This window comes from Rana temporaria, chromosome 3, assembly GCF_905171775.1.
Source record: "Rana temporaria chromosome 3, aRanTem1.1, whole genome shotgun sequence".
Classification (NCBI taxonomy): Eukaryota; Metazoa; Chordata; class Amphibia; order Anura; family Ranidae; genus Rana; species Rana temporaria.
In genome coordinates this window covers 365,190,959-365,210,782 of record NC_053491.1, presented here as the reverse complement: position 1 = coordinate 365,210,782, position 19,824 = coordinate 365,190,959, and the positions used below count along the sequence as shown (strand labels likewise).

At 44.9% G+C, this 19,824-nt stretch overlaps 1 protein-coding gene across 1 annotated transcript; it reads left to right on the top strand.

Moving 5' to 3' along the window:
- The first annotated feature begins 8,455 nt into the window (after positions 1-8,455).
- On the top strand, positions 8,456-16,544 carry TMEM213 (transmembrane protein 213). The gene is made up of 3 exons (XM_040345401.1): positions 8,456-8,564; positions 11,816-11,854; positions 15,583-16,544. Exons 1-3 carry the CDS (start codon positions 8,501-8,503, stop codon positions 15,750-15,752), a joined length of 273 nt encoding a protein of 90 aa, XP_040201335.1. The 5' UTR covers positions 8,456-8,500; the 3' UTR covers positions 15,753-16,544.
- The last annotated feature ends 3,280 nt before the right edge of the window (positions 16,545-19,824 follow it).

Genomic DNA, 19,824 nt, shown 5'->3' with positions numbered 1-19,824 from the left:
TAGTATCAGCACAGGCTGAGTTGTTGGTAATAACAGAGCAGCTATGTACTAAACCTCCCAGCGTCCGGGGCGAACTTATCACCCACCGACTGACCATCTCCGACCTCCAAGGACAGGGCTAGACTCTCCTCCCTGAAAATGTTTATATATTTTAGGAGACACTAAATGTAGATCAAATTATTATTTCATTTATTTTATTGTATTGTTTTGATAAACATGTTCACAAGATCAAAAAACTAAATCTGGCAGAGAAAAGTCAGAGCATGGTTAGAGCTGATCCCGAAACTCAGTGGGGTAGATTCAGATAGGTTAGCGGATCTTTAGATCCGCGTAACCTATCTGATTTACGTTACGCCGCCGCAATTTTGTGAGGCAAGTGCTGTATTCAGAAAGCACTTACCTCAAAACTTGCGGCGGCGTATCGTAAATCCCCCGGCGGAACTCAAATTCCGCGGCTAGGGGGAGTGTAGTATTTAAATCAGGCGCATCCCCGCGCCGATCTAAATGCACATGCGCCGTCCGCGAATTTTCCCGGCATGCATTGCTCCCAATGACGTCGCTAGGACGTCATTGGTTTCGACGTGAGCGTAAATTACGTCCATCCGTATCCGCAAACGACTTACGCAAACGACGTAAAAATTCAAAACTTGCCGCGGGAACGACGGCCATACTTAACATAGGATATGCCTCACATAGCAGGGGTAACTATACGCCGGAAAAAGCCGAACGCAAGCGACGTAAAAAAAAAAAAAGCGACGGGCGGGCGTTCGTTTCTGAATCGGCGTAAATGCTCATTAGCATATTCGACGCGTACAAGACACGGAAGCGCCACCTAGCGGCCGGCCTGGAATTGCAGCCTAAGATCCGATGGTGTAACACAGGCATATCTATGCGTAACTGATTCTATGAATCAGTCGCATAGATACGACCGTCCAGCCTTAGAGATACGACGGCGTATCAAGAGATATGCCGTCGTATCTCCTATCTGAATCTGGGCCACTGAATGTTACATTCAGACTTACACACAAACGGATTTTCCATCGAAAAAAACTTGGATAGTTTTTCCGACGGAATTCCGCTCAAGCCTGGCTTGCATACACACGGTCACACCGAATTCCGACCGTCAAGAACGCAGTGACGTACAACACTCTGACGAGCCGAGAAAACTGAAGTTCAATGCTTCCGAGCATGCGTCGACTTTATTCAGAGCATGATTGGTTTTGGTGCGTCAGAAAAGCATACAGACGAGCGAATTTTCGAATAGGAAACCTGCTCTCAAACTTTTGCTGGCTGAAATTCCGACAGCAAAAGTCTGATGGAGCATACACACGGTCGGAATTTCCGATAAAAAGCTCACAACGGACTTTTGCTGTCGGAATTTCCGATTGTGTGTAGGGCACATAAATGTGATTAATTCCCTAGCTGAATTGTGTTATTTTTGGCAGATAAGACCATTGATAAATGATTGGAGCAGCCAAGTGACAAGTCGTGGTCAGAAATCAAAGGTTGGAGAGCAGCAAAGTTGCATGACCCATACCCATGGGACTGGAGCACAGAGATTTTTGGCCCTTTAGGTACCTGTAAAAGTTGCAAAAAGAGAAAAGTTGGGACTTTAAATGAAGCATGCAGCAGGAAAGCAACAAGGACACTATGTACTGATAATGTATTTATTCCATGTAACAATGCACATGCTCATGGTACACATGCAAGTGTAAAATTAATAATAACAAATAAGTTCCTATATTTACAAGTGAACAAACATGGCTTGCAATATGTGATATTCATCAATCCATATTCTTATATAAAACAGAACCCAACACGATTATTGTAGGCAGAAACCGTCCAAACATTGGTAAGGATAGATTAACTAGTTAAGGACCGGAAGGATTTCCCCCACTTAATGACAGGCCTTTTTTTGCGATACTAACAATTGCGTGGTCGTGCGACACTGTACCCAAACAACATTTGTGACCTTTTTTTTCTCACAAATAGAGCTTCCTTTTGGTGGTATTTGCTCACCACTGTGTTTTTTTTTTTTTGCACTATAGACAAATAAAAGGCCGACAATTTTGAAAAAAAACAATATTTTAACTTTTTGCTATAATAAATATCCCCCCCCCAAAAAAAACTACCGGTAATTTCTTCATCAGTTTAGGCTAATATTTATTCTTCTACATATTTTTGGTAAAAAAAGTTGCAATAAGTGTATATATATATTGGTTTGCGCAAAAGTTATAGGCCCGGATTCACAAAGCACTTGCGTCGACGTATCTCGAGATACGCCGTGGAAGTGCAAATATGCGCCGTCGTATCTGTGCGCCGGGCCCGCAAAACTAAGATACGCCTAAAAACAGGCTTCATTCCACCGACGTAACTTGCCTACTTGCCGGCGTAGAGTGGGCGCATATTTACGCTGGACGCATGTGGCGCTCCCATTGATTTTCTATTCAAATATGTAAATGACGGAGATACGCCGATTCACGATCGTACTTGCGCCCGACGCAGGCTACGACTGGTGCGCGTAAGTTGTACGTACGGCGTAAAGTTATGCCCCATAAAGGAGGTGGAACTCAGCAGTATCCATGCAAAGGGCTGCACCAGGGAACACAAGGCGACGTATTTTACGTAGTTTACGTTGGACGTGAATATGGCTGGGCGTAGGTTACGTTCACGCCGTAGGCAGTGATCTGGTGTATCTTAGGCAGTTGTTTCTGACGTGATTCTGAGCATGCGCAGAACGATGCGTCCACATCCCGGCGCATGCGCAGTTGGTGATACGTATCTGTCTGGCGCTCGGCCCATCATTTGCATGGGGTCACGCCTCATTAGCATGGCTCACGGCCACTTCCACTTACGCTGACTTACGCCTAGGAAACCCAGCGCAGTTTTGGGAGGAAGTGCTTTGCGAATTCCATGCTTGCCTCTCTGCGCTGCGTCGGCGTAGCGTAAAGGAGATACGCTACGGCGGCATAAATGTGCGTCAGTCATCAGTAACTGATAAACATCAGCTTCAAAAAATGTGGCTCCTATTATGTGGTTTGCGTTCCTTCCCTAAAGACGAGGACAATTTATTTAGTACTTGGTTAAATGTAATTAGCTGGCTTATTTAATTATGTATTTTCTTTGGATAAAACGAGTTGTCGGTTAATTATTATACATCGTGCTCAATGGTTTATGGTTACCAAATAAACAAATTAAATATTAATTTTATTATTTGAATCCAATAATAAAGGGCTGTAACCAATCTTCTTCCATAACATTGAGCAGTTTGTTATTATTTTACAAAAGGTTATGTGAGTTCTGCCCATGATCGGACGATCGATTCTTTTCCATATTTGTTTTACAAGGATTTTATGCGACTGGATCGGTTTGCTCACATCGATTGGCTGATCAAATAATTCTATCAAAGTGTGTGTGCCCACCATAAGATGGATCAGACGGTGCCCAGTGACATTGATTTGAGACAACTCATCCTCAAGGCATGCTGTGTTTATGAAGGTCCTTGAAGGCTCCTCTATATACTGGCGGATCCTGCGATTGGGCGGTTTGTACCATATACATGTGTTTCGTGTCGTGTAAAGTGGCGGAAGAGACGGCAGGATTCATGAAACACAATGTTTACACAGCAGGTCACCTTCATAGGGCGCTGCACACAATGTTTATCAAACACTGAACTGGTTTGTCCCAATCCCCGGTGACTACACTGGCCCCAGGCCGTTTCCGACCGGCCCCGTTCTGTCTCACCGCTCACACAGGTGCTTTAAAGAGAACCTGTTATGTGTAAAGCTGCAAAACAGTTTTGTAAAGTAGATTAACCACTTCATTACTGGGCACTTAAACCCCCTTCGTGTCCAGACCAATTTTCAGCTTTCAGCGCCGACGTATTTTGAATGACAATTGCGCGGTCATACAACACTGTACCCAAATTATATTTTTATCATTTTTTCCCCACACATAGAGCTTTCTTTTGGTGGTATTTGATCATCTCTGCGATTTTTATTTTTTGAGCTATAAACAGAAAAACACAATATTTTTTACTTTTTGTTATAATAATATCCCATTTTTTTTTTTTTTTCCTCAGTTTAGGCCGATACATATTCTTCTACATATTTTTGTTAAAAAAAATCGCAATAAGCGTTTATTGATTGGTTTGCACAAAAGTTATAGCGCCTACAAAATAGGGGATAGATTTATGATTTATTTTTTACTAGTAATGGCGGCGATCTGCGATTTTTTATGTCAGGCCTGCGATATTGCGACGGACGTATCGGACACTTTTGACACAATTTTGGGACCATTCACATTTATACAGCGATCAGTGCTATAAAAATGCACTAATTACTGTATAAATGTGACTGGTAGGGAAGGGGTTAACACTAGGGGGTGAGGAAGGGGTTAAATGTATTCCCTGGGTGTGTTCTAACTGTGTGGGGGGAGGGAGGTGACAGGGGGAGGTGACCGATGCTGTGTCCCTATGTACAAGAGACACAGATCGGTCTCCTCTCCTCTGACAGCACGTGGAGCTCTGTGTTTACACACAGAGCTCTATGTTCCTGCTGTGTTCCCGCCGATCGCGTGTACTCGGCGGACATCGCGGCCGCCAGGTACACGCATCGCTTCCCAGCGATGCGCCGGAACAGTGTTTACCCGCTGCGCGCCCCCCAGCGGCTCGCGCGGGTAATGTAAACAGTAGGACGTCTAAAGTCCACTCGGCACTTCAGGTCCGCACTGCAGACGTCTTTTGTCTATAGCGCGGATCTGTAGTGGTTAAGACAACATTTTACACTGAAAGAGGAAATCATGCGCAAGGCGAGAAGGAATCGCCATTATCTTCAATGGCGAAAATATTGTGCTCTTTTAGGGCCTCTCCCAGCTCCCTATAGCAATTAACCACTTCCTTACTGGGCACTTAAACACCCCCTCCTGCCCATACCAATTTTCAGCTTTCAGCGCTGATGCACTTTGAATGACAATTGCGCGGTCCTGCTACACTGTACCCAAATAAAATTTTTATATCTTTTTTTCACACAAATAGAGCTTTCTTTTGGTGGTATTTAATCACTGCTGGGGTTTTTATTTTTGCTAAACAAACAAAAAAACATTGAAAAAAAAATAAGTTTCATAGTTTTTTTTTTTTTTTGCAAACAGGTAATTTTTCTCCTTCATTGATATGCGCTGATGAGGCGGCACTGTAAGGGACAGATAAGGTGGCACTGATGGCCACTGATAAGATGGCACTGATGGGCACTGGTAGGTGACACTGATGGGTACAGGTAGGTGATACTGGTGGGCGGCACTGGTAGGTGACACTGATGGGTGGCGCGGGTTGGCACTGGTAGGTGGCACAGATGAGCAGGCGGCTGCTCTCCTTGATTGGGGACCGATGTCCCTCTGACAGCCGCCTCAGCATGAGGAGAAAAAATTGCCGATTACCGGCTCTGTTTAAATCACATGATCAGCTGTCATTGGCTAACAGCTGATCACGTCGTAAAGGGTCGGGATCGAGCCCTTACTCCGATCTGTGATCAGCCAAGTCTCATTGACTCGCTGATCACAGAGCGCGCCGGACGCGCAGGCCGTTTGAGCATGGGAGGACACCCATGGACGCCCTCCCGGAAAAGTAGGTCCACCCTGTAGCTATAGCGCGGATCTGAAGTAGTTAAAGTGTATATACTGTATAGCCAAAGCATTTTTTTTTTTTTGGATAAAATAGGAAAGGGTTATAGCTGAAGAGGGGGGTGGAGGGCATAAAGCGGAACACTGGTGCGATGTGGGTACCAGCACCATTCCTGGGCTGGTTCCCACATTGCACGACTCCCAGAGGCGTCCCTAGGGGGGGGCCAGAGGGGGCCCTGACCCCCCCAACATCATGCTGTGCCCCACCATGTGCACCAATTTGCAATTTTTGTATTTTGCTCCCCGAGAGGGAGAGCGTCCCCAGTCAGCTCTGCGGGGGATTCCTCCCCCTCCCTCTGCTCGCCGACACTGCATAATGCGAGCGCTCACACAACCAGATATTCTAGCCTGGACCGTGTTTAAGTGTGTGCACTGCAGACTGCAGTACACTGTAATCACTGAACTACATTATCTCCATCCCTTCTCTCCCCCCATCTGTCTCCCTCCCCCTCTCCTGTTCTTTCAAAACATTCACAATTTACTTTCACTTTCAGTTAGGCAGATAATATACGGTGCAAATTTCTTTCCTGCATCCACAGATTGCAGGAAAGAAACTTGCATGATTCCCCCATCAACAGACAGTGGTGACAGGGGAATATCCCTCCTGCCCAGCAATTATATTCTCCCGACAAACAGTGATTATCACTAGTGTCTATACAGCAACCACTAGTGATAATCATAAGAAATTCTGCTCTTTACTGGTTCAAATCTCAGCCAGTTTCTGCTGAACCAGCTGAGATTTAAACTGTCTATGGCTGGTCTTAGCTCTTAGGCAGCCCATACATTGATTAGCACTGTGGAGTGTCGGCTTCCTGGCGGGATTGGGCATGTGGGATTTCAAACACACCCGAGCCCATCTCTATTGGTTGTAGACAGTTGAGCTCCCTGCAGGTTGCTTAGCAGCAGTGGACCCTTCTCTGACATGCTGATCGGGATGCAATCCAGGTGATGCTCTTAGTCAAATCCTAGTCATAAATATCAGTGATTTTATTGATCAAAGCCCACACTTTACAGGCATAGAGCCCACTTGGCTGCTGATTATACGGTTGATTATATTTATGTGGTTGTACTCTTGATGCTAATAAATATTGTGTTTATTAGATCTGACTGGGAGCATCACCTGGATCACATGCCGATCAGCATGTCAACAGAGAAGGTTATACAGCATTACTGCTGCTAGGTGACCAGCTGGGGGCTCAGCTCTCTAGAACCAATAGTGCCAGCCTTCCCCTGCATGCACCCGTAATGTCACCAGCACTAGGTCCTAATAGACTGCCGCCGCTGCCAAGGAGACAGACGCCAGACCAGCTCTGTAAATAGCAGGGACAGGACAGCTGGGGATCCCCACTGTGGCAGAACACCAGGGCCCGGTGGCAAGACAACCTTTGCAACCCTGATAGTTCTCCCACTGCTTTGGACCCTTATATTTTCTTGGTGTGCTGGTGACATATATCTCTTGTTTTCTGCCACCCTGGGGGGCCCAGTATAGTAGGAAGGGAGCTCACTGCAGAACATGTGAAAGGGCCCATAGTGGGATCGTAGTAAAGGGCCCCAGGATATATATATATATATATATATATATATATAATTGCATTTTATAGTTGGCCCCCCTACTTTTGTCCCTGTCCCCCCATGTGCCCCCCCTAAATATGAAAGCTGGAGACGCCACTGACGACTCCCAAGCAGCTCACACTGCTCTCTGTGAACCGTTTCGGGGGCCAATGTAAAGTTAATGACACCCCCAAATCAGTTCCTGTGGAATCGGACAGGAAGCAGATCACATGGGTCTGAACATCCATGCGATCCGATTCCAATGCGGGCCAAAAAAGGGTCCTGCACCATTTCGATCCAAATACGATGCAAATTCAGCCATACAAACTGTTAAGCCTCATACACACGATCGGATTTTCCGCAGACAAAGCGTAGGACTTTTGTCCGAAGGGCGTTGGCCAGGAATTTGTCTTGCATACAAACGGCACACAATTGTCGGCCAAGAAACACAAAACTACTTTTTTTTTTTTTCAGCTGTTTAGCGCCACCCTTTGGGCACCTTCTGCTAATGTTGTGTTTGGTGAGCATTGTTTTAGAGCCGGTTCACACTGAGGTGACTGAGTCGCGTCCCATTCTTTACAATAGAACCGTTCTAATAGGAGCGACGCAAGTCGCTCCGACTTAGAAAAAGGTTCTTGTACGACTTTGGGGACGGCACGGGGCGATTTGCATTGACTTCTATACAGAAGTCGTTTTGCTAATCGCCTCTGAAGTCGTCTTCAGGACACAATTCCCGTCGGATAATCCGATCGTGTGTACGGGCCTTAAGACTGAATTTGCATCCCACAGACATTGGATGTAACGTGCACAGCAATGCGGTGCGAATCACATGCGATGTCTGGCAGCGCGCAAGTGTGAACCCAGCCTTATAAAGTAGAAGGTCAGTGTGGGGGGTCTTTGGGGTAACACCAGGAGATCTGTACTCAATACTACCATCTCATTGAGCCTCACACAACCTATCAATTTTTGAATGATGACTCTGTGGAACAAAATCATTGTTCTGATAATTCATTTTAGTCATTATAGCTAAAACACCAAGGTAATAGTTCTGTGTAAAGTTGTCACAAAAAAAAAAAAAAAAGTTTTTTTTTTTAGCTTTCATTTTTAAATAACATTTTCTCATCGTAAAATATATTGTTATACAAATATAATTTTGCTTACAGGTAAGTGTGGGTGGAGATCTGACTCCATCCCTCGGAGGCTCCGCCCCCTGCACTGGTTACACAGTAGGGGATTGTCAGATGCAGCAGAGTCAGTGCAGGGAGCTGTCACTATGGAGAGGGGTCTGTGTGTCGGTCTGCTGCTCCTTCTCTGCTACATCCAGCAGTGTCACTCAGGTGAGTGCATCCAATATCCAGCACAGGAGAGGGGGGGCTCATCCCACACTACGCAGTCTATGTGCCAGCATCTGCGCATTTCCCACTGAAACAATGAGTATCCGATCAGGAATTTGTGTTTATAAAAGTGGGGCTGGGGGTCGTTGCATTTTATTTTTACATTATTTTAAATTAAGGTTTACTATAATGTACTTATTTGTATGTTGCCGTTATTCTTACAGTAGTATTTAATTTTTTTTTTTAAACATATTTTATTCACTGTCACGTTTTATTTTTTATTTGTTTTCCTGCTTTTGTTATGGCTTGTTCATATGACACAGCACAGCGTGCTGGTGTAAACGCATACTGTCGTACATTGTTAAAGCGCAAGTTCTTTTTGTTTTAGTATAGATGCACAGGTTGAGATGTGTTTTTGTGTGTTGCAATGTGTAAAAAGGCAGTCATTTTTATACAACACACACAATGCACTGGTACCGTATGAAGGGAATAGGGAACATAGAAAACAATTGTTCTTTTAGTCTCCTGGCATTGTGCCTGTGTTAATCAATGCAAATCAAAGCAGCTCCATGCACCTTAATAAAGGAGCCCTTGAGCATCTATGTAATTCTAAAGCCTCGTACACACGATCAGATATCTGATGGAATCTAATCCGATGGATTTTTTCGTCGGATATGCGATGAAGCTGACTTTCATCAGTCTTGCCTACACACCATCGGTCAAAAATCCGACCGTGTCCAAACGCGGTGACGTAAAACACTACGACGTGCTGAGAAAAAAGAAGTTCAATGCTTCCGAGCATGCGTTGACTTGATTCTGAGCATGCATGGATTTTTGACCGATGGACAACCACACAGACGATCGTTTTTTTATCCATAGGAAAATTTTAAAACATGTTGTATTTTTTTTCACCGATGGAAAACAAACTGATGGGGCCCACACACGATCGGTTTGTCCGATGAAAACGGTCCATTGGTCTGTTTTCATCAGACAAACCGATCGTGTGCACAGGGCTTGAGCGGTGACACATGTTTTTGTGCTGCAAATAAAATATAGAATGTCAAAATTTTTCCCCAGTGCACACAAAAACGCAATAATTTGTTGTGAACTGGACACACAACAATAGGATTTGCTGTGTCCTTGTATTGAGCCTTAACACACTAGGTATGGCTGAGCCTCAAATGACTTTATAAACTTTTTTAGGTAACGTAGCTTTAAGGCTAGGTTCACATCTATGTGTTTTTTTGTGTGTTTGCAGATCCACAGAAACGCACTACAATCCATTTACCCTTATTTCCTATGGGGTCTCATTCACATCTATGCAGTTTCCTACAATGTGTTTTTTGGAAAAGTGCAGAGACTTTTTTTTTACAAGCAGCGTGGTGCATATTTGGCTCTATAGTAGGGTGACCAGACATCCCCAGTTTCAGGGGACAGTCCCCTGATTGAGGACACTGTCCCCGGACCAAGTCTGTCCCTGGGTTTGTCCCCAGATTGGATTTAATAGGGGGCAGGGGAAATATTCAAAGACAATTAGTGCAGAATTAAAATAAAAAAAATAGTATTACACACCCCCGCTCCGCCGTGCCTACTAGCATAGGGGGGTTGTATTTTTCCCATTATCTGTGCCCCTTTCTGATGATCATGTGCTGGTCGGAGCGGAAGGAATATTTCTTCAGTTTCGGGCACATGCCAATTCAGCTTCGCTCACATGTTCTTCTGCCTTGGCTCAAGTCCTGGCCAGCTACCTGCCGATCTCCTTGCCTTCCCTGGTGGAGTGATCTTCCTCCGCTTCCCATCCAGTAGTAGCCGGGGCCCGGAGAGTAAGACTTGAGAGGTTGTGAGGTGGGCGGCGACGGGCAGAGAGTCGCTGATTGTTGCCATTACTAGTAAAGAAAAAATATGTCCCCGGATTTCATTTTAAAAATCTGGTCACCTTACTCTATAGTCTTTAATAGAATTGCATGAAAAAGGCACGTACATGCGTTATTGGTGGATTGCCTGCATGACAATAGACACCTCCTCCTAGCATGTCCCAAAAAATGCAAAAAGCATTAAACCCACACGAAAAATACTGCTCCACAAAAATGTACATGCATAGATATGGACCTAGCCTTAATGTATCTTTGTACACAAGGTAAATTCAAGACTGCGCCCATACTGAGCTCCTATAGTTTATATGCTTAAAGCAGAGGTCCACACAAAAAGTGAACCTACGCTTTTCGGAACCCCCCCTCCGATGTCACATTTGGCACCTTTTAGGGGGAAGGGGGGGGGTGCAGATACCTGTAGAATACAGGTATTTGCACCCACTTCCTGGAATCGACTGCCGTGGGAGTCACGCCCCTTCGCGTCACCCCCCGCTGTCTTCTGGGAAACACACTGATCCCAGGAGACAGCGGGGACCAGTGAGGGCACGCCGCGCTGCTCGCACATGCGCAGTAGGGAACCGGGCAGTGAAGCTACAACGCTTCACTTCCTGATTCCCTCACCAAGGATGGCGGCGGGGGCAGACAAGAGACGAGCGATTGCTCGGCCTCGGCCTCGGCTGCCGACATCGCAGGCACCCTGGACAGGTAAGTGTCCATTTTTTAAAAGTAGATGCAGTACAGCAGCTGCATTATTTGTAGCTGCTGGCTTTTTAAAAAAAATAATAATTTGGGTGGACCTTTGCGTTAATATATGAGAAACGTACTGTGATTTAAAAAAAAAAAAACTAATAATAATTTTATTACAGTATTTTGAATTTCTTTAACATTAATTTCAGTATTGAAATCTTCCAATTAGATTAGATTTGCTGCTTCTGTAACAATCCACTAATACTTTAGGATGGGCGCACAAACCTTTCTGTGATTATTTTTTTTTTCAAAGTAACCACATGCCCATTTTCTTTTGATGCCAACATAAGTCTGTAAATTTCTCCCTTTGTCACGCTGGCAAGTGCTCCCCAGAGTGGACCCAGGTTATTAATCTGTGTGTCAAGAGCAGTATCTCCCCAACTGCTACATTGTTAAAATGCTTTGCAGCTTTAAGGAACAGTCCACCCAAAAGCGAACCCTCCTCTCCCCCCATCATGGGTGCATTATGGACTCCTCATAATGGGCACAGCAAGTGTGCAGACCCCGGGAACATGGCACATAGGAGTGGGAACAGCCAACAATGCAGAAGTAATTCTATTATTATACTGTATATAATGAGCTTGCAATAAAGATCTGTTTTTTGCATCACTAACATTATCTGTTCTTTTTTTTCAGCATCCAATGGGACGATAGTGAGTTTATTGGAATGTCCAGGTGGGTCATCAGATTTTATTTTTTAGCTACCTATTTAGAACAAATTATATTCCTAAAGCACTGACATCAGCTGCTTCTTAGTTCTATTTAGGACCCGCCATTAGGCATTGTGTTAATACACATTGGGGAGAATTTACTTAAGGCAAATTAACTTTGTACTACAAGTACACTTGGAAGTGCAGTCGCTGTAGATCTGAGGGGGACATACAAGCAGGGCCGTTTGAAGGAATTTGGGGGCCCCAAGCAAAATGCACATGGAGGCTCCCCCCCCGCCTGCACGCACGCAAAGCCTACGGGAACCACAGCATGTCCTTCTTACTCCCCCCCTCCCTGTGTCCTTCTTACTCCCCTTCCCCTCCCTGAGTCCTTCTTACTCCCCTCCCTATATTCTTTTTACTCCCCCCTCCCTCCCCATGTTTTTTTTACTCCACCCTCCCTATGTTTTTTTTTACTCCCCCCATGTTCTTTTTACTCCCCCCTCCCTCCCTGTGTCCTTCTTACTCCCCCCTTCCCCTCCCTGTGTCCTTCTTACTCCCCTCCGCCCTCCCTATGTTCTTTTTACTTCACCCCTCCCTATGTTTTTTTTTACTCCCCCCATGTTCTTTTTACTCCCCCCTCCCTCCCTGTGTCCTTCTTACTCCCCCCTTCCCCTCCCTGTGTCATTCTTACTCCCCTCCGCCCTCCCTATGTTCTTTTTACTCCCCCCTCCCTATGTTTTTTTTGTCCCCCCCCCCCCTCACAGCAGGAGATTCAGTTTCCTGTTCCCGGGCCTGACTGAAAGGAAGTGAGCACTCAGTGTGCACTTCCTGTCAGTCCGGCCGGGAACAGGAAACTGAATCTCCTGTACCGCGCGATACACGGCCGGACTGACAGGAGGAATGAAGAAGAGCTTGGCCACGCTACAGGGAAGGGGAAGAAGTGACGAGAGAGGCAGCAGTGCTGCAGCCGCCTGAGGCTCTGTATAGAGCGCTCAGGCGGCTGCAGCATTTATAGGAAGCGCAGCAAGGGCCCTGCTTGGGGCCCCAGGCCAGCTCGGGGGCCCCAAGCAATTGCTTGGTTTGCTTTCCTTGTCGCGACGGGCCTGCATACAAGGAAAATAAAAAACAGCATTTTAGCCTGCACATGATTGGATAATAAAATCAGTAGAGCTTCCCCTCATTTCAGATCTACCCCTCAAATTTACAGCGACTGCACTTCCAAGTGCAATTTCAAGTGCACTTTGCACTTGTAGTGCAAAGTGGATTTGCCGTTCGTAAATAACCCCCATTATGTCACACATTCATTTGCATTGCATTAAGGAAGGCAATTTGAAACAAATGGACTGCCAGCACACCAAAGGTCCCAAAAATCGAATTCTGTAATGTTGTACATTGAGGCATGCTGCTACTCAAATGAGCTGCCATAGGGCATTGGGATGCAATTTTAAATGAATTGCACCACAATGCATGTAATGTGTTATTACATGTTGCAACAACCCAGTAGTGTAAATGGACCCTTAACGTGGAACTAAATGTAAAAATTTAAAAACGGCAAGAAAGCAGGATGTTTTGTTTTTGCAAAAGAGACATACAGCGACTCTTCTGCAATAAAGTACACTTTCTTGCCTATTCGGAAGTAAAATTTCATCCGAACGAACGATCTACCGATTTTCAGGTCGTTCGTACAGTGCTTTCGACAGCCGATTCCGATTATACATCCGACAAAGCCTGGACGTGCAGACTATAACATTTTGTCGTCTGATTTTCGATTAATTAGTATGGTTTTCGTATGAAACAAATCGTAAGAGCATGACTACGCATGCTCAGAAACAAAAGAATACACACAAAATTATTCAACACATAACATCACTTCTAAAGTTCAATTCTGTCGTACGAGAATTTTCGTAAGGTAAGTAACCTCTTCACTTTCGACATCAGACTAGCATGCAACAAAAAAATGCATGAACGGTCTTCCAAAAATCGGATCGTGTGTACGAGGCTTTAGTTTACATTCTGGCACACTGCACTCCCATGTGCATACGTTTGGCCGTGCCAGGCCAACGAAAACGGCTAAAGACCAGCACTTGGAAAAACCAGGGGAGAAGATGCCGGTGCTGGCGAGGGACTGTTGGACTGAAGCCAGTCATAGGCAGTTCTTGAAGGTGCATGTTTGGGGTTTGCCATATTTGGCCTTGACTCAGTGACGTGAGCGATATGGAATAGACATGTAAATATCAGATGTCCCAATGCTTCATTAGCCGTATGGTAATTCCCTTTCAAAAACTCATTAAGTAGTTGAGGAAGGAGATGGTTCGCAGCCATAAACCCAAATGCACGTGAATGGTAGTGCCTGTATTGCTGTTTTTTTTTTTTTTTTCCATTACCTTTTTATTAAAGTATAACTAAAGACAAAACTTTTTTTTTCTGGATAGAGGGGAGAGGGATTAAAATCCTTGTCAGTTTTTTTTTTTTGTCTTTGCCCTCATCAGGGAGATTTACCTTCTCTATTTGTCCTGTTTACCATAATGGACAGTGAAAGTAAAAGAAAATCCCAAATTCTGGGTTGTCCCCAGAAAAGTATTAGTGGGGAAATCTTTCAATGGGGACACTACCTGGGGGTACTATAGGGAGAAAAAACTGCGCTTGTCAAAAACGTTCTAAATATATATGCGTCAAGGCAGCAGAAGAAATTTGATAAGCATATAAAGTCCAATATAAAAGTAAACTGCGCCAAAACTACCTGGGGGTAATTCTCTTCATTTGCAGGGATTTTTTCCCACTTCCTGTTTGGCTATCGGACAGGAAGTTAAAGAAAATCTCTGCAACGAGACACAGGCAATAAAAAAAAAAAATCTAACAGGGGTTTTAACTCTTTCTTGCTCTATCCAAAATTAGTTAATTGACTATGGAGAAGTATAAAGCTACAGCAACAGATATTAAAACCATGGCATATACCCGACACCTGTTTTTTTGTTTTGTTTTTTAAAAAAAGAATGGATGCTGCCAATGATGACCTCTCCTTCTGAAAGTACTAGCTCTGTCATGCTGATCCAATAGCGTTGAAGCTTTGTGTGTCAGAAACAAGGATGCAGATCAGGAACTCTGACTCTGCAGGTTAGTGTACTTGATCTGGCCTTGGAGTCCAAGTACTGAAGCCAGGGAATCAGTATGATCAGGCCCGTCGCTACAGGACAGGCAAAACAAACAATTGCTTGGGGCCCCGAGCTGGCCTGGGGCCCCCAACTTCCTCTTCCTTCCACCTGGAGTCCTGTCAATCCGGCGGGGTACCACACATGGTACAGGAGATTCAGTTTCCTGTTCCAGGCCGGACTGACAGGAAGTGCACACCGAGTGCTCACTTCCTTTCAGTCCTTCCTTCAAACGGCCCTGAGTATGATAGTTAGGAAGTTAGCACTTTCACATAGAGAGGTCAATAATACGCAGCCTCCTCTTAGTATAGAGTTTCTTTAAAAGGAATCATGTAGTGAAAGAAATGTGGAGTCTGCCATTGCTGACATCTCCAGCTAAAAGATACTACTGGAGTGTCACCATAAGCCTATCGCTTCAGTACTTAGCATGTTCAGAAAGAAGTTAGCCATGGCAGGCTCCGTATTTCTCAGCCGAGGAAACTGCAATCTTCAGTAACCATTGGCATCTAATCAGTAGATGGTCTGGTTGCTATAAGTTACTTCACATTGATGCTCTTTGCACTGCCTGTTACACTTCTTCTTTTGTTTCCCTTCCCCACAGACACTGATATCTGTGATGTGGCTAGCCATTGCTGTCTGTCCGGCATGGACAGTTATGGCTGGATCGCCGCCACCATCGGCTGGGCCTTGTGGTTCTTCACGTTGATCCTCCTCTGCATCTGTAAGGTTATGGACCTCCGTCCCGATGAGCCCAAATACCTCCAGGCCTGAGGGGCGCACAGAATGATGGACATTGGTGCTGCAGAGCGATGACTTGGGAAATCCAGCAACTACTGACTTCAACACATTATCTCCCATGAAGCAGTTTTATAAAATGCAGGACTGTGCTGTCGGTTAACCCCCTTCATCTTGGAACACGTTGCAATTAAGCCTAAAAATTCCCAGAGTATTGTCCGTGGCACCCATCCAGCAAATATAGTCACACGGTCAGAGAACCCTAGGGCACAGACAGAAAAAATGGAGGCCTACGTTGCTGCATCAAAAAGCCCCAAAAATATCACTTTCAGAAGAAGGTGGCAGCTATCTGTTATTTCCAGTGCAGGTTGCGCTTGCTAATATTTTTGTTGTTTTGGATAGGGGTAACGAAGAGTTATAGCAGAACTCCAGCCAAAAAAATAAAATAAATTATAGTTCTTTAAAAGCTATAGTGAAACCATCATTTGCTGCAATATTCACCTTCAGTCCAGAGATTTCCCTGACAGTCCTTTTTTCTGATGCTAGATTCATAATTTTGATGGTTAGAATAATTTAGCGAATTTCCTCTGAACCCAGGTTGTCATGGATCCACCCCAAGCCTGTGACTGGACAGGTAAAGGAGAAGCAGCATGCTGAGAAGCTTCCCTCTCTGCTCTCTCCTCCCATCTGCATTCGTTGGATGTATCCTTCTATTGCTTCTTCCTCTCACACTCCAGCTCTGCTGAATAAGGACAAGGCTGATACCAGTTCAAGTTCAGGGACTTAGCGCCTGCATTAAAAATGCATTTAACGATGTATTATTGATTACAATGTACAATTTTTTCCCCCTAAATAGCTTCCTTTACCTTAGTGCAGTCCTCCTTCACTTACCTCATCCTTCCATTTTGCTTTTAAATGTCCTTATTTCTTCTGAGAAATCCTCACTTCCTGTTCTTCTGTCTGTAACTCCACACAGTGATGCAAGGCTTTCTCCCTGGTGTGGAGTGTCGTGCTCGCCCCCTCTCTTGGACTACAGGAGAGTCAGGACGCTCTCTACATTGCAGATAGAGAAAGGAGTTGTGTGTTAGTTTGCGTCCTGACTCTCCTGTAGCCCAAGGGAGGGGGCGAGCACGACACTCCACACTCATACTCATGTAAATATGCTTATAGATGAGCATATGTAAGTGAAAGTGATTGTAAATAGGCATGTGCATTTTGTTTCGTTCCGAATCGAAATTCGGACTAATTTTTCATTATTCGGATGCATACGAATTCCCGAATTGCAATATTAATGAATTTACCGAATCTGAACAAACGTTTTCGATTCCGAATCGAAAAGCCACGGACGAAATTCGATCGGAATTCGGAAAATAAATTCTATTCGAAAAGAGACTATTTGTTTTCGAATCCGGTCAAAATATTTTCGAATTCGACCGGATTTTTCTAAATTCGGTCGAAAACGAACGAATTCCGAAAACAAAATTAACACATGTAACGAATCTAACTTAACGAAATTAATTAAATAACGAATTAAAACGAAACAAAACTAATTTTTCCCTTTTGCACATGCCTAATTGTTATTTTTAGAAAAAAAAAGTGAGGGTTTACAAACATGCCTATAATTACCTGCTCTCTGCAAAAGTTTTGCACAGCGTAGACCTGATCCTCTTCTTCTAAGGTGCCCCGTTGGCGCTCCATGCCCCTCCTCATCTTCGCTCCTGAGTCCCGCTGCTGCATCCATTGATACAGACAGCGTAACTCAGAACCGCCCCCCTCCTGTGTCACAGCAGCAGGAGCCAATGTCAAATGAGGAGAGCAACAGAGACTGGAGCTGATGCGCTCATGCACATCGCTGGATTGGATCAGGCTCAGGTAACAAAAAGGGGGGGTCTGGGGAACTTCAGCAAAGAAGGTTAGCATGTTTTTTCACCTTAATACATCCTATGCATTAAGGTGAAAAAAATCCGCCCCCCCCCCCCCAGGTTTACTAACCTGAACCCTTAGATCCCTCGGCGGAGATGCGCTCTTCCTCTCTGCCTGCGGTTCTCGGCTCTTGATTGGATAGATTGATAGCAGCCAGTGGCTCCCGCTGCTGTCAATCAAATCCAATGATGCAAGTGCCGGGGGGCAGGCCCGAGTCCGGCATGCTGTGTCAATAGACGCAAATGCTGGACTTGGGAGCACTCCAGCAAGGTAACCCCACCGGGAGAGCGCTTCTCCCAGGGGGTTTACCGATGTGGGGAGGATCCCAGAAGACGGTGATCGGGGCCACACTGTGCAAAACAAACTACACAGTGGAGGCAAGTATGACATGTTTGTTATTTTTTTTTCTTAAACTAGGGTTTACAAACCCTTTAAGGCTTTTCAACCATTTGAATTTCTACACGCAGGGCTGGACTGGGACAAAAATTTGGCCCTGTACTTCATCCAGACAGGCCCACTTTAACAGGTCTCTCCCACGGCGGCCGGACAACTCCCGCACCCCCCCCCCCCCGCGGGCCACCCAAGCCCCCTCTCCCCCTTCACTAGCCGTTCTACTTGATTAGAGTAGAACGACTGGTACTGGTACTCTTATAGGCAGTACCAGTGGGGAAGCTAGACATTATTTCACCTACTCAGTTCGGTGCCCCCCCTTATGGGACAAGATTAGGCAGAAGTGAGAAACTCCCAGGCCATAGCTGTTGAGCCAGCTGTCTGTCCCCTCCCCCATGCTCCTCTGTCGTCCCCCCTGCTTCTCTGTTCCCTCCAGGTGAGCGCTGCAGGGAGGGAGAGGAGGTGAGCACTGCGGGGAAGGAGAGGAGGTGAGCGCTGCAGGAAGGGAGAGACAGAGGAGCGGAGGGGGGCGGCGGTCCACTGTCACTGAAGCCGGCCCACTGAGCCATCGGCCCACCGGGAAACTCCCTGTAGTCCCAATGGCCAGTCCATTCCTGTCTACACGCAAATGAAAACATTAATATTTTTGTTTTCCTGCCTTGTACTAAGCGCTACATTACCGATCTTTACTCCGCTGTGTGCAATGTCCTATAGAGAACAATGCATCTCATTTCAGATCAGTAAAAATCTCAGCATTTTTTACTCCCGTGTGCAAGAGGCCTAACTGCTATTGTATCATATTTAAATTGAGAAATAAATATAAATACACCATAAGGCTAAAGGTTTAGTGGAATAACCTGAATGCAGTTTGAGGGGGGGTTCACATACTATATAGTGTATTTTATTAAAAATCCCTCTAATCTGACCTCAGAAAGTAATCTGTAAAGCTTGTGTCAAGATTATTTAAAAATGTTGTTGAGCATAAGTCATTAAATCATTTCACATTCATATATTTTTTTTTTTCACTTGTCTCTTTTATTACTTTGCTGGGTTGTAACATGCATCGGTTCCCAAATGACACAATCGACAAATACCAGCTCGGACCTCCCCATACAAGACCCTGTACGTGCACATTAAATAAAAATGAACAGAAACATCAAACAGTAAAAAAAAAAAAAAAGAAAAAAATCACAGCAAGAAAAAAAAAAAAGTTACCCCAGACCGGACCTGCCGGCCCATCCCTCCCCAAAACACACAAGAAGAAAAACATTACAAACATGTTTATGTACAAAGTTGCGTGTTGTGAAAACAGAGACTTGTCGGTACAGAAACATCACATGAAGAGTCCACGAGGTCTGCGCACAACACAGCCCAGAAACCAACCCTTTCACGGCTGGACAGGCCAGCATGTCATACCGCAAAGGATCTGGGCCAAGACCAAAAACGGTTGAGTTTTGTTTGTCCCGCAAAATGTCAAATGTGTTCTGTTTAATTACACACAACGTCATACTTTAACCGTCCGCTCCGCAGTGTCTGCGTTCTTTTTTTTTTTTTATCCTCAGAATGTCCAATAAAGTGTTATTTTTTTCCCCTCTCTCTTTGATTGTTAACACAGATATGTCAGCATTTGATTACAGAACAGTCAGTTTGTATATTGCTGAATTGTAGCACCGATAATGAACCCTCCTATGGGTCGGCAGCTGCAGGCTATGAGGAATATACCAGGTCAGTAAGGATTGTATGTTTACCATGCAGGCAAACCAGGCAGATGTGGTAGGGGAATAGCAGAAAGTGC